This window comes from Trachurus trachurus (assembly GCF_905171665.1).
Source record: "Trachurus trachurus genome assembly, chromosome: 13".
NCBI lineage: Eukaryota > Metazoa > Chordata > Actinopteri > Carangiformes > Carangidae > Trachurus > Trachurus trachurus.
The window spans coordinates 22,370,624-22,382,910 of NC_139892.1; the positions used below are offsets into that span (position 1 = coordinate 22,370,624).

At 40.8% G+C, this 12,287-nt stretch overlaps 1 protein-coding gene across 1 annotated transcript; it reads right to left on the reverse strand.

The window, feature by feature from the left end:
• Nucleotides 1–9,056: 9,056 nt before the first annotated feature.
• sst1.2 (somatostatin 1, tandem duplicate 2) lies at nucleotides 9,057–10,028 on the reverse strand (the record flags this gene model as incomplete). The annotated part of the gene is made up of 2 exons (XM_083984418.1): nucleotides 9,057–9,263; nucleotides 9,852–10,028. 2 exons carry the CDS (start codon nucleotides 10,026–10,028, stop codon nucleotides 9,057–9,059), a joined length of 384 nt encoding a protein of 127 aa, XP_083840544.1.
• Nucleotides 10,029–12,287: the final 2,259 nt, after the last annotated feature.

The window sequence follows — 12,287 nt, forward strand, 5'->3', positions numbered from 1 at the left end:
GTGAATCAGTGTGAAGCAGAATATAAACTCTGCAGTTGGTTGGTTACAGTAAATCAATTGGACAAGAATCTAAAAAGACATCTGGAGCATTAAAAGACAGAACAGCTGCAGCAAAGACAAGAAGGTCACTTGCACTATAATTCATCACGTTGTACAGTATCCACCACTGGTAGTCGAGGCTGATGAGGCCTCATCAGAAAGGTCTGGGAACTAAATCTATATTATCATTTAGACGTATAATATTCTGCTGTTAAAAATGTATCTTTTTCAGTCAGTGTTCAGCTGACCTGAAGTACACTAAAGGTCGTGGTGCTCTTTTCAGATTGGTACAAAACTTCCTTTGTGTGGGATAATGAAGCAATGATGATACTCATCACAATGTTCAGCTCAAAGATGAGGTTGCTAAGCTTTAAGACAGCGTGTGTCTCTGTGTTGTTTAACTGTTAACATGTAGTTCTGTATCTGTAGCTCTTTGTTGAACCGAGATACACTCTGGTGACCGAGCTCTGTCCTTTTAGCTGAAATACAGTGACTCTGTTATAATTGAGCCTTGGAGTCATGTGGACAACAGATACATTTTAAAAACCAAAACACATCAGTGTAGTCCAATCCTGAGAGATTTGACATTGCGGGAGTTGGGGAGCCATGGTAACAAATTACTGGGCCAGGCCAGGAACATTGGTGGGGTGAGAAAGACATTACAGATCTTAAAAGCAGCGCCTGACACTGGACTGACAGCAGATCAACAAGGAAGACATCTGCAGAGCTCAGGTAGAGGTTGAGGTTGACGATGTCTTTGGAAGACTGAGAGTAAGAAGGTGGTGTGGCCTCATCAAAACAGGGGGAGGGATTAGACAAAGTCTCAGACTCAGCATTTAGCCACATTTTGGTTACCTTGATTTGTCCCTGTTTCAATGGTTTTACATTGAAACAAGGAATAATGTGTGTATATGCGTTACAATTACAATATATGTTTTACACAAACTTGTACACAAATGTGCACAATTTATACAACAACCAAAGAGCAGAGTGCAACTGGTACCAGGCACAGGAAAAGGACCATACGTTCTCCATCCACTGACCCTGAGTGTAGACTGGTTCTCATATTCATGTTCAGTGAGACACACACATTGATGGAGACCACGCAGGCTTCAGGTCTGACCAGGTTGTGGTTCAGTGTTTTGTGAAGTGATACATCATCAACATGTGGAATTAAACTACCAACCTGTGATAAGTGGTTGAGTCAGCAGCTGTTCCCAGTAGCTCTCCAGGCTTCACATGCAAATATAGTGTGTGTGTGTGTGTGTGTGTGTGTGTGTTTGTCCTCGTTACTTCCCCTCCATTAACTGAAACTCGACTGAACCCACATCAGCTCATTTACATCACACAGCAGATCAGTGATCTAGATCCTCCTCATGTTTCATCCTCCCTTTTCCTCTTTGCTCCTTGATTCCTGCCACCTCTCAACATCTTTCCTAATGCCCCATCTTTTCTCATTGCCTCATCTCCTATCTCCTCTTCTCATTGTCTCTACATGTCTCCTTTTGTCCTCCTCTCTTCATGTTATCTCTTCTTTCCTTTCCTTGTTTTATGTCCACTCTTTCCTCCCTGACTCTTATCCTTATTTCCTTCCCCTCTTCTCTCCTCCTTCCTGCGGGGAGGACATTTTCTCTGTGTCCGTCTAAACAGTTCTCCCAGAATCCCGCTGGGCAGTGGCAGGGGGTCACATGGTGTGTGCTGACCTGCTAATCATGTGGATGAGGTGAATCAGTGCGAGTCGGTGTGTGATGTGTGGTGTGTGTGTTTGTGATGGACACTCACCTGCTGAGTCTCTGCTCATTGATTAGTCCAGACTGACAGACACATTCACCTCCAGCCGTGCGTTTGATTGGTCGGTCCACAGAGAAGCGTTTTATTGGATGGCTCCTCAGTGGGGAGTCTGCATGACGCAGGGCCTCCCGCTGCCCCCCCCCCTCCCTTGACTTGACCTTTGAACCCATTAAAGGTTTGTTTCACATATATTTACATGCTAATGATGTGGACCAGGAGAGGACAGAGTGACCGAGAACAAACATCATGTCAAAGAGTCTGTTGACAAGATGACCTCTCACTTCTTTCACTTCGGAGTTTCTGCTTCTTAGCATCATTTTCACCCACCGTCTCACAGAGATAATGACTATCATCATCTTTATGTGTAGAGTCATGAAGGGCTTCACACAGGGCAGCAAAAGAGGATAAAAAGGTCATATCAGCTACATAACATCAATGATGAAGGCGTACGGAGTAGGTGAAATTATGTTTTGAAACAGGTACGAGTGTCACAACACAAAACAACAAGACTAAAACATCTTCGAGCCCTTCTGATATGAAAATACACTAACACACAGAGGTTGACAGCTCACTGCTCAGAGAAAGATGAGTATGTGTCAGTCTGATTAGTCAATACAATATGTGACTGTTTAGCTCTCTTGACCTTAAGGTCATAGGTTTGATTCCCATGTAGAGATCACACCCCCAGCAGCAGTGGGCTTCTTGCTGTGCCAAGCGAAGACATTAGCATCTACAATGCGATATTAGTAACATAAAGCTTATAGCAAAAGTGACTTATTACCATCTACTTTGATCTATGGATGTTGATGTTGATGTTTCATGCTCTCCAGTCAAAACACAAAGGAAAACTCACACAAGCACTCAGGAGCAGTGAGCCATTACTCTATAAATATGTTAAAGTAGCACATCACAAATACAGCAGTAATCTTAATACTGTGATTATTTCTCTGACAATAATTGTACCAAGAAAATCTATAATCATGAAATCCAAAGCTGTTTAATTAAGGTAAAAATGTAGCATTTTTAAGGTGAAAATCTTGCATAGTTCCTACAGTATTTAACACTCTGCCATAGAGTTTACCTTGCATTAGTGTTAACAGTGTCTTCCCTCTCTGCACAGCAGTTTCTTCTTATGCCTTCAATTGAATATTGCAGATGGAAATAAAAAGTGCTTGAAACAAATGTGGCGTTCGGAAACAAAAGTCTCCAGAAATAAATCAATGTGGTATTTGAAGAATAGAGGGACCTAACGGTGTATCGTCTTGAAATTTCTGACCAAGTAGCGGACTTTACTTTAACTTTTGTTGATGAATATTAAATAAAAAAATAAATAATAAATACATAAATGTTACAATTATTTATATATACCCGGGAAAAAAAATCCCGATTTTTTTTCATTTAAGGATTCATTTCATGTTTTTATTTATTTATTTAATCTTTATTAAAAATAGCATTCCATACTTCTTTCAGGTGTCCAACCTGAGCTGAGTCAGTAACTAATCATCATCATCATCATCATCATCATCATCATCATCATCATCATCATCATCATAATTGTCATTCTTGTCAGTCTGCTCCATCAGTCTGAGTGTCTCTCAACTGTTTACTTCCTGTCAGACAGTGTGAAGCAGCACTAACAGGATTTAGTGTGGCAGCAGCAGATATCAGACCATATTCAACTTTTACATTCACTCCTAACATTCAGTCAGTCACACACATACACCCTCACACACAGTTTCACCCGGTGAGAATGCAGATAGCTGATATACCTGAGGTGGAGGAGGGTGCTCTGTTTCATCACAGGTTAAATGATCTTTACATACAGTACAGAAAAAAAGCAATAAATACATGTGGGACCTTTATGTGCCAGTACACAAACCACATAACCAAGAAAATTAAGTTGTTAACGGATCCATTCAGAGCTCAGACAGTGGAAAAGTGTTGAGAATCAACTGACCATGATTTCTGGTTGAGTAAACACTGACACAATCTGGCTGCTGCTGTTTTTCTTTCTTTCTGTTTCTCTGTTCTTTTAGACAAATGGACAGTTAGTTAACTCTGCCTATGCTGGTCTAGTGGTTTCATATCTGGTTGCTGGCTTCTTTGCCGCTTAGCTTGATGTTTCTTCTTTTTCCACATGACTTTCACCTGGAGAACCATGTTTCTCATGTTCTCTCCAGTAACACTGATGCTCTGACACATGTGCATAGCCTTTTCAACTTCAATTCCTTTTGGTCTTCAACCTCCTGTCCCTCTTGAAAACCTGGGCAGAATGTGCTTTCCTAGCCTAGCCAGGTTAGCTAGTGCCATACCTTGTAAAAGCAATTATCTTGCCTTTGGGTTATTCGGGTCCATGTTCCCACAGCCTTATGTTCCCACAGCCCTATGTTCCCACAGTTCTAAGATTTTTCTCAAAATTAGGCCCTATGTTCCCACTGGACTCTCTCTGCCTATCTGGACTCTATCTATCTGTCCTGTCTAGCCTCTACCGGGTCTTTTTACTAAACTTAACCAACTCTTTTCTTCATTGCCTTAACCCAACCAATGGTGGGACCAAAGGGCTGTGGGAACATAGGGCCTAATTTACAGTGACGACAAAAGTTAGAAATGTGGGAACATAAGGCTGTGGGAACATAGGGCTGTGGGAACATAGGAATGACCCCGGTTATTCAACATCGACCTGCTTTCCAACAACCTAATGATGGATTACAAGTTTGATTTTCTGTGTTTGACGAAGACCTGGCAACAACTGAACCAGGGCTTCTTTACACCCTTCTCTCATAGGAGCAAAGATCTCCCCACAATCTACAATGGAAGTGGTAAGCAGACCTATATCTTCTATACCTCTGCTGTCAGTCTCAGGCCATAAAAATCAATAGTCCAACTCCCACTCTACTTGCAACTGTTTACCAACCACATTAAATTCTGAAATTTATTGATTATTATTCCGCAAATAACTCTCTTACAAGGGAGTTCATGCCTTGACAGCACTAGTGTACAGCAATTCATAGACAATCCTATACTCGCTCCAAAGGTCATGTGTTGCTCTGTTGCTGCACCTTTTGACTCTATAGCATCTGACTTCTCCATGTGTGGCCACAAACCTGTGTCTTTTAATTTATTTAATATCTGGACTAAACCCACATTATACAAGTAGTTTTTTTTTTTTTTTACCTGCTTGCTGTTGATAATCTCCCAAGGAAAGGTAATTTGTCAACCTTGACAATGATGATATAAAATGAACCCTCAGCTCTGAAACTTTCTTCTACAACACATTTCACATTCACTCCAATTATTCAGTTTTTTATGCCTTGTACCTAGGTATTTGACAATTTCGTGTTTTATGCCTTGTGCTTATGTTTTACTGAGCGTTGTAAGGTGTACTTTAAAGTGCCTTTAAAAGCACCTAAATATATAAATATATAAAATATATAAAAAATAATATATAAAATATATTATTATTATTAAAGGGATAGTTCACCCAAAATTCAAATTTCACTCATTATCTACTCACCCTCATGTCGACTAAGGACTGGGAGAATTTTCAGAGTCCTCCGTGCCTTCTCGGAGTTACGGGGGGGTCCGTGCAGCAGTATTTGTCCATAATGGTTGTGAATGGTAGCCTACTCACTTTTCTTCGTCCAAAAAGACACACCAAAAAACATCCAAATACCTCCATACTGCTCGTCTGTAATGTCCCTCTTGTATTGAAGCCCCGACATGAGAAATTGTTCCGCCGGTCAGTGCAAATCACGCGAGATACAAGAGGGACATTACAGACGAGTAGTATGGAGGTATTTGGATGTTTTTTGGTGTGTCTTTTTGAACAAAGAAAAGTGAGTACCATTCACAACCATTATATGGACAAATACTGCTGCCCCCCCCGTAACTCAGAGAAGGCACGGAGGACTCTGAAACTTCTCCCAGCCCTTAGTCGACATGAGGGTGAGTAGATAATGAGTGAAATTTGAATAATTTTGGGTGAACTATCCCTTTAACACGATGTAGAGGAAGGTTCAGCCACCTCCTCACCTGTGATTGTTATTCGTCTATAGAGCAGAGCTGACAAACATGATGACTCTGTGCCTTTCTGAACGGCTTCTCAGCAGGAATCATTCATCACGGGGGGACTGTAACCAACCAGCTGACAGAGTGAGATAACACACACACACACACACACACACACACACACACACACACACACACACACACACACACACACACACACACACACACACACACACACACTGCTACACCTGATAAGAGTTCAATCTGTTTTCAATCATTTTCAATTTATTTCAGTTTCAGCTGCAGAAGCTGTCAGTGCTGTTTACTGTTTACTCCCTGTTCTTATTAAAACTTGTTTATTATTTATTTTCATATTCCAATGTTTCAGAGCCCTGACATTTTTAAACTGAAGACTTTGACTCAGACTAGAAATCATCATCATCTGTGTTGTGTGATCTGAGTTCTAATATATTTGTTTAATAACAATAGAAACATGTATGATTTATACTGTTTGGCAAAATGCACGTTATTGGTCCAGTTGTACACATGGAATAAATCACACACGCACACGCACACGCACACACACACACACACACACACACACACACACACACACACACACACACACACACACACACACACACACACACACACACACACACACACATGGATACACAAATGAAATAATGAAAAACACATAAACACATGAAACAGAAACCTGCTGAGTGTGTTTAGTTTTTAATTTCTCGCAAAACAAATACACCATCCCTCTTCTGCTTCTTCCTCTGAGCCTCACCACAAGACCACCCATCCCCACCTAACAATTACCACAACACACAAACTTGCAACATCAAATTTAATATGAGGGTTGTTTAAAGTGTTTTTTTTATGATCATAACTGTTACATAATGCACAACATACAAACAACACAGAGTTGCCAAAACAGTTTGAGTGCTTAAGCACAACTTTGAAAACAGGGCCTCGTTACTGTAACACTTCACTCAATTAGCAAAACACATCAGATCTTTTGTGATATGAACCACTCTTTTCCACTGTTGGAAATGAAACACTAATTCATAAAACAAAACAAAACAAAACAAAACAAAACAAAACAAAACAAAACAAAACAAAACAAAACAAAACAAAACAAAACATATTTTGTTCTATGGAAACACACTTGTTGCATATGACTTAATGATGTTTGAACCAGTTACACACTTACCTAAAACACTTCTCAGTGATTAGTATAGGCTACTGTAAGTGAGGTACACATAGAATCCAAATGTACTCTAAATTCACCAAACACTACACAAGACCAGTGTTGCAGCCTGATATTCTTTTATTTCTCTCCATAAACCCAAATCAGTCAACATGTAAACCAATTACCAAACATGCCCCAGTTTTAATGATTGGATCTTCCAACTCCTGGGCAGAGTAGAGATTGTGTGCTAAGATAAGATAAGAAAGGATAATCCTTTATTTGTTCCACAACGGGGAAATTTGTGAGTATTATGTTTAATCATTTCATTGATGAAGAGCGTTTTGAAATAGGCCTACTGAAAAGAAGAGAAAGGTGAAGAGAAAGGTGAAAAACTCCCTCAAAACAGTTTCTTTGGCGGAGCTAGGGGACACACCTTTTTTCACCTTTCTCTTCTTTTCGTATAGTGGTTTAGAGGATGAGCTTGTTGAAGCAAAGTCCTCCTCATCCATAAAATCAAAAGAAATGTCCCCACTCTCTTCTGTTGGTGTGGGCAGCTAATCTGGGTCATCTATCGGGTCATCATCATTCAGATCTGCATCTGAGTCCTGAGGATTTTCTGGCACAAGGGTCAGAAAAGTGTGTGGTCTTGCTCTGTAGAATGTTTTTTTGTTCATCTATAATGTGTAAAACAGATAGAAAACAATTCGTATTACAAACCATGCTAGTAGAGTGCTCATGATATACACAAACAAAATGTCAATTTGTTACTATGGAATTAATCATAAAACTAGTATTGATATTAATTCTACACATTTATTCTTGATACTTGTCAGAAATGTGCCAGCAGTGAATACTCATAATGACACAATATTTTTCATCAAACTTGAATAAAATTGAACATATAATGCTAGTGACGGTGAATCAGGTTGAGACAGTGATAACAGGTTGAGTTAAACTCAGTGCATTATTCAGTGAGATGTAGTAACTCAACTGTGCTTTACCACACACACACATAACCCTATATTGAGGTGATGCCATGAGTTGGTCAGAGTCAGTGTCAGGCACTTTTCACATTGTTATGGAACAGTGATGGTTGGGGCAGTGTTTAGCTCAGTTGGTAGAGCAGCAGCCGCCCCAGGTGTTGAGACTACAATCCTCACTAAAGAATTAATCCCCCTGGGTCATTTTAACAGATGTAATGTAACAATGCTCAGAGTCAGTTTTCTGAATAAGTAAAATAGCATTTGTCAGAGTTAAATGTTGTTTAGTGATCTTGGATTTCCACTACTACTGAAACAGGCGATGTAGCAGTCTCTCCTTTAAGTCCCCGATTGTAGCCTACCCCTGCCCACACACACACACCCACACACACAGCACTGTTTAACGTGTTCAGCCAATATTTACTCTCTCTCCATTAAAGGTTAATTTGAGTCAACCTTCTCTGTCTGATCAAACACTGAAACCTGCTGTGGTTTCCACACACACACACACACACACACACACACACACACACACACACACACACACACACACACACACACACACACACACACACACACACACACACACACACACACACACACACACACACACACACACACACACACACTCATCATCACATCCACTGCTCCCCCAGTCATGCATGCTGAGGGAGGAGAGAGCGTGAACACACCTGAACACCGGGTCCTTCTGAAAGTCAAACAATCACTAATCAGTAATTACTATCACTAAAAGGATGGACAGAGGCAGAACCTTTTGATTTATCTCTTTAATCATTAATTACATTAATTATTCAGGTATACTGCAGTCAGACAGCCACTGATTGGTCCGTCGAGCGGCTCAGGTGAAGGTCAGGTCATCAGGGATTGGTTACTAAGCCCAGCGAATGTGGGACCTTGGCCTGGAATTTAAAAAAAGAATAAGAGATAAACAAGAACAGGTTAAAAAAAAAAACCATAATGTAAGTCATGTGGGTGTGGATTACAGTAAATAGACACTCAGATACCTGGACAGGACATTAACAGGAAGTGAAGCCTTTCCAGTAGAAGTTCTTGCACCCGGCTTTGCGTTCACGGGGGGGCAGGTTGTTTGTGGCATCAATGGACCGCTCCAGGTTCATCCTTCCTCCAGTTGATGTGGAAACCACCTCAGCTTCCCTCTGGGCATCGGCTTCAGGCAGAGACATCTGGGCCAGCAGGTCCTCCACTGCACGTTTACTCCACTCCTGGACAGAGCAGAACCAGACTAAACAGGTCACAACCACACTGCAGGTGTTTACAACTACAGAGCTCTGTTGTGGGGTTGTGTTTTCTAGAGTTTCAACAGTTACAAACCACCTTTGTGCAATTTATGCAAGTACTTTTTCTAGAGTTTAAACACATCTCTGCCCCCTTGTGGCTGGAGGCCAGAAAAATCCACATGGACTGTGCTTCTCTCCACTGGCCACAACAAATTTGCTCCACACTGAAAACTTTATTTGGACAAGTTTCACATAGGTTTCTCTGGTTTTTGCATCTTCTGACAAACATCTGCACACAGCTTATGTCTATGTGTTTCACGCATGGAGCTAAAGCCAACTCTGCTTAATGTCTGTATGGAACTACAAAAATGATGACCAGGAGTTTATACATGATAGAGGAAAATCTTGGACTGCAAAAGGTTTTGGTCAGGATTTAAAGAAGTTACTGTTTGTAGCCCAGAAATGTTCAGCAAATGTTCAACACATTGACTGAACAGAACCAAGACAACTTTTGTCAGACTGTCCAACTGCTTCGTACTACTACAACAAAATCAAACTACAGGTCTTTCTCACCTGTGACAGGAGTCCTGCACCACGAGCTCTTTGCAGCAGCCGGTGATGACGCAGCTCCAGGTCCAGGTCTTGGTTCTGGAACTGGTCCAGGTCTCTGTCAGGCTGAGAGGAAACGCTTGGACTGCACAAAACCAACACCACAAGAACAAAGATGGCAGGACAACGAACACACTGCATACCTGCCAAAAAAAAACAGAGAAGGAGAAACTTGTACACCTGAGGATGGAGATTCAGTAGAAGAGCAGAGAGAGAGAGAGAGAGAGAAGATAAAGTTCCTACTGTCTGCTGGTCTGATGTGGTCTGCTGGTCCTGATCCTGGTTTTGGGGTTGTCTCTGGTCCTGGTCCTCTGGGTGCTGCTCTTTTGAAGCCTGAATCTCCTCCTCCACCAGGTCACGAGGTGCAGTGTGTGTGATTGACAGCCGGCAGGCTGCAAGGTGATGAAGGAACGCTGACATTCAAGTTAAACAAACGTCCATTAGTCCTTATTGACTTTAAATGGAGCCTGAGCAATAAAACAATAAAACTATCAGCAGCAGCAGCGTCTTCCCGCTGCCGGCATTCATCTACAGCAAATACAACGCCAGAATGTCGGGCTGAAGAGGAGAGGAATTAACGGAGCATTCAGAGGATTAGCAGACTTCATTAGCACTTGCTGATATCTCCATTAAACAAAGAGGCAGCAGCAGAGAGTCGCCCACTCAACATTTAGTTAGAACAAATACAACTTAATACTGAAGAAAAACACTTATCATATATTGGTTTAAAATGTTCTGCTGCAGAGAGACTGAGTGGAAATGACATCAGGGAATCCCAAAAGTCCTCAGTCACAGCAATGACTTGACCAACACAATGTAGAAAGAGAAGTCAAACTTCTCTAAGTACTGTACCACCGGAGATTGATCACCATGAGTGTTCAGGCCTGGAGCTAGATCTGATTCAGCTCATCTACATTCACCTCTCTCCTACAAATTAAATTTATATTCAGAAAGCATCACATAGATGGATAAGCAGAACTACACTGAGATGGTTTTGGTTCTTAAAAACACTAATAGCTTCTAACAGATCAACACGTCAAAGTTTTAAGATGTTCACACAAATAAAATGAAGGCATTGAAAACACTGCCATAAATTAACTCAGATTTAAAGATAGAAAATTATGTATACTATATAATGTAGAATTGGCCTATTTTGACCTGGGTTTGATTTTCCTGCCCATATGTCTGAAGATGATGACAACGCACACACTGGTTAATTGCTGATTAATTTATGACACTGTTTTCGCAGATTCATCAGGTTGAATGCCTGATATTTAATCAGATTTCACATTTCATGGTTCATTCTCCTTTTCTCTCTTTTTAAATGCTGTTTATTTTTCTTCTCTCTCAGCTTGCTGCTTTTTTTATGTCTCATGTACTGTGTAAATAAACTAATAACTATCACACTGGGTCTAGATGAAATCCACCAAACGAAATGAATTTTCTATCGCTGGACAACTACACAACAGAAATAAACAACACAAACACATTAAAGGTCCCCTGTAGTTCATGATCAGCAGCTACGCTCTGCTACCTGCTGTGCTTTCCCTGCTGTTACTACATTTACTGAAGGGAAATATCTGAATATTATTCCACCACTGTACTGAAATCATGTGATGAGTGAAGGAAGCCCATGGGATACAGCTGAAAGCCAAATAAAAGGAAAAGCACAAACTTTTGCAGATTGTGTGTGGCTCCCCTCTTTGAGGCACCATATCACTTACTGTAAGACTGCGGAACCAAACCTCTCCTAAAAAGAGAGACCATAGACACCGCTGCTCTTAGTAATTACAGGCCAATCTCAAACCTCCCATTCATAGGCGAGCTAATTGAAAAAGTAGTTTTGCCTTATTTCCCCCAGAAGGGATTATTTCAGTACTCTTCTCTCTGGTTTACCAAATCAGACTGTTATAGACAGCTACAGCTTAGTCAGATGCTGCTCCTTGGGTTCTTAGTATAACTAAGAAAAAAGAACATGTTACTTCAGTTCTCAGGCCTTTGATAGACTTCAAATACAGAGTTGACTTCAAAGTTTGACTGACTAAAATGGTCTGGGCCCTAAATATATTGTATTGGAGCGCTATATATCTCTAAGTTAGTGGAGCCCAAAGTTTAAACCAATCAGGTCAAAGCAGAGTTCAGCCATTACGTTGCCCCCTGCTGGAAACCAACTGGAACCAGCTCCCACTGGAGATCAAACCAATAACTGGCTTTACTGTAAAAAGAAGAAGAAAAAAAACATCTTTATTCTCCTCCTTCATCCATTTAAGTTCTTGATGTATTCTATGGCACAATTTGGCTTCTGACTCATACAGTCAACTTCAAATTTACATGAAATAATTAAAGGGACAACGAGGAGTTTCTATTCGGTTATAAAAAAGTCTCACGTTAATGTGGATG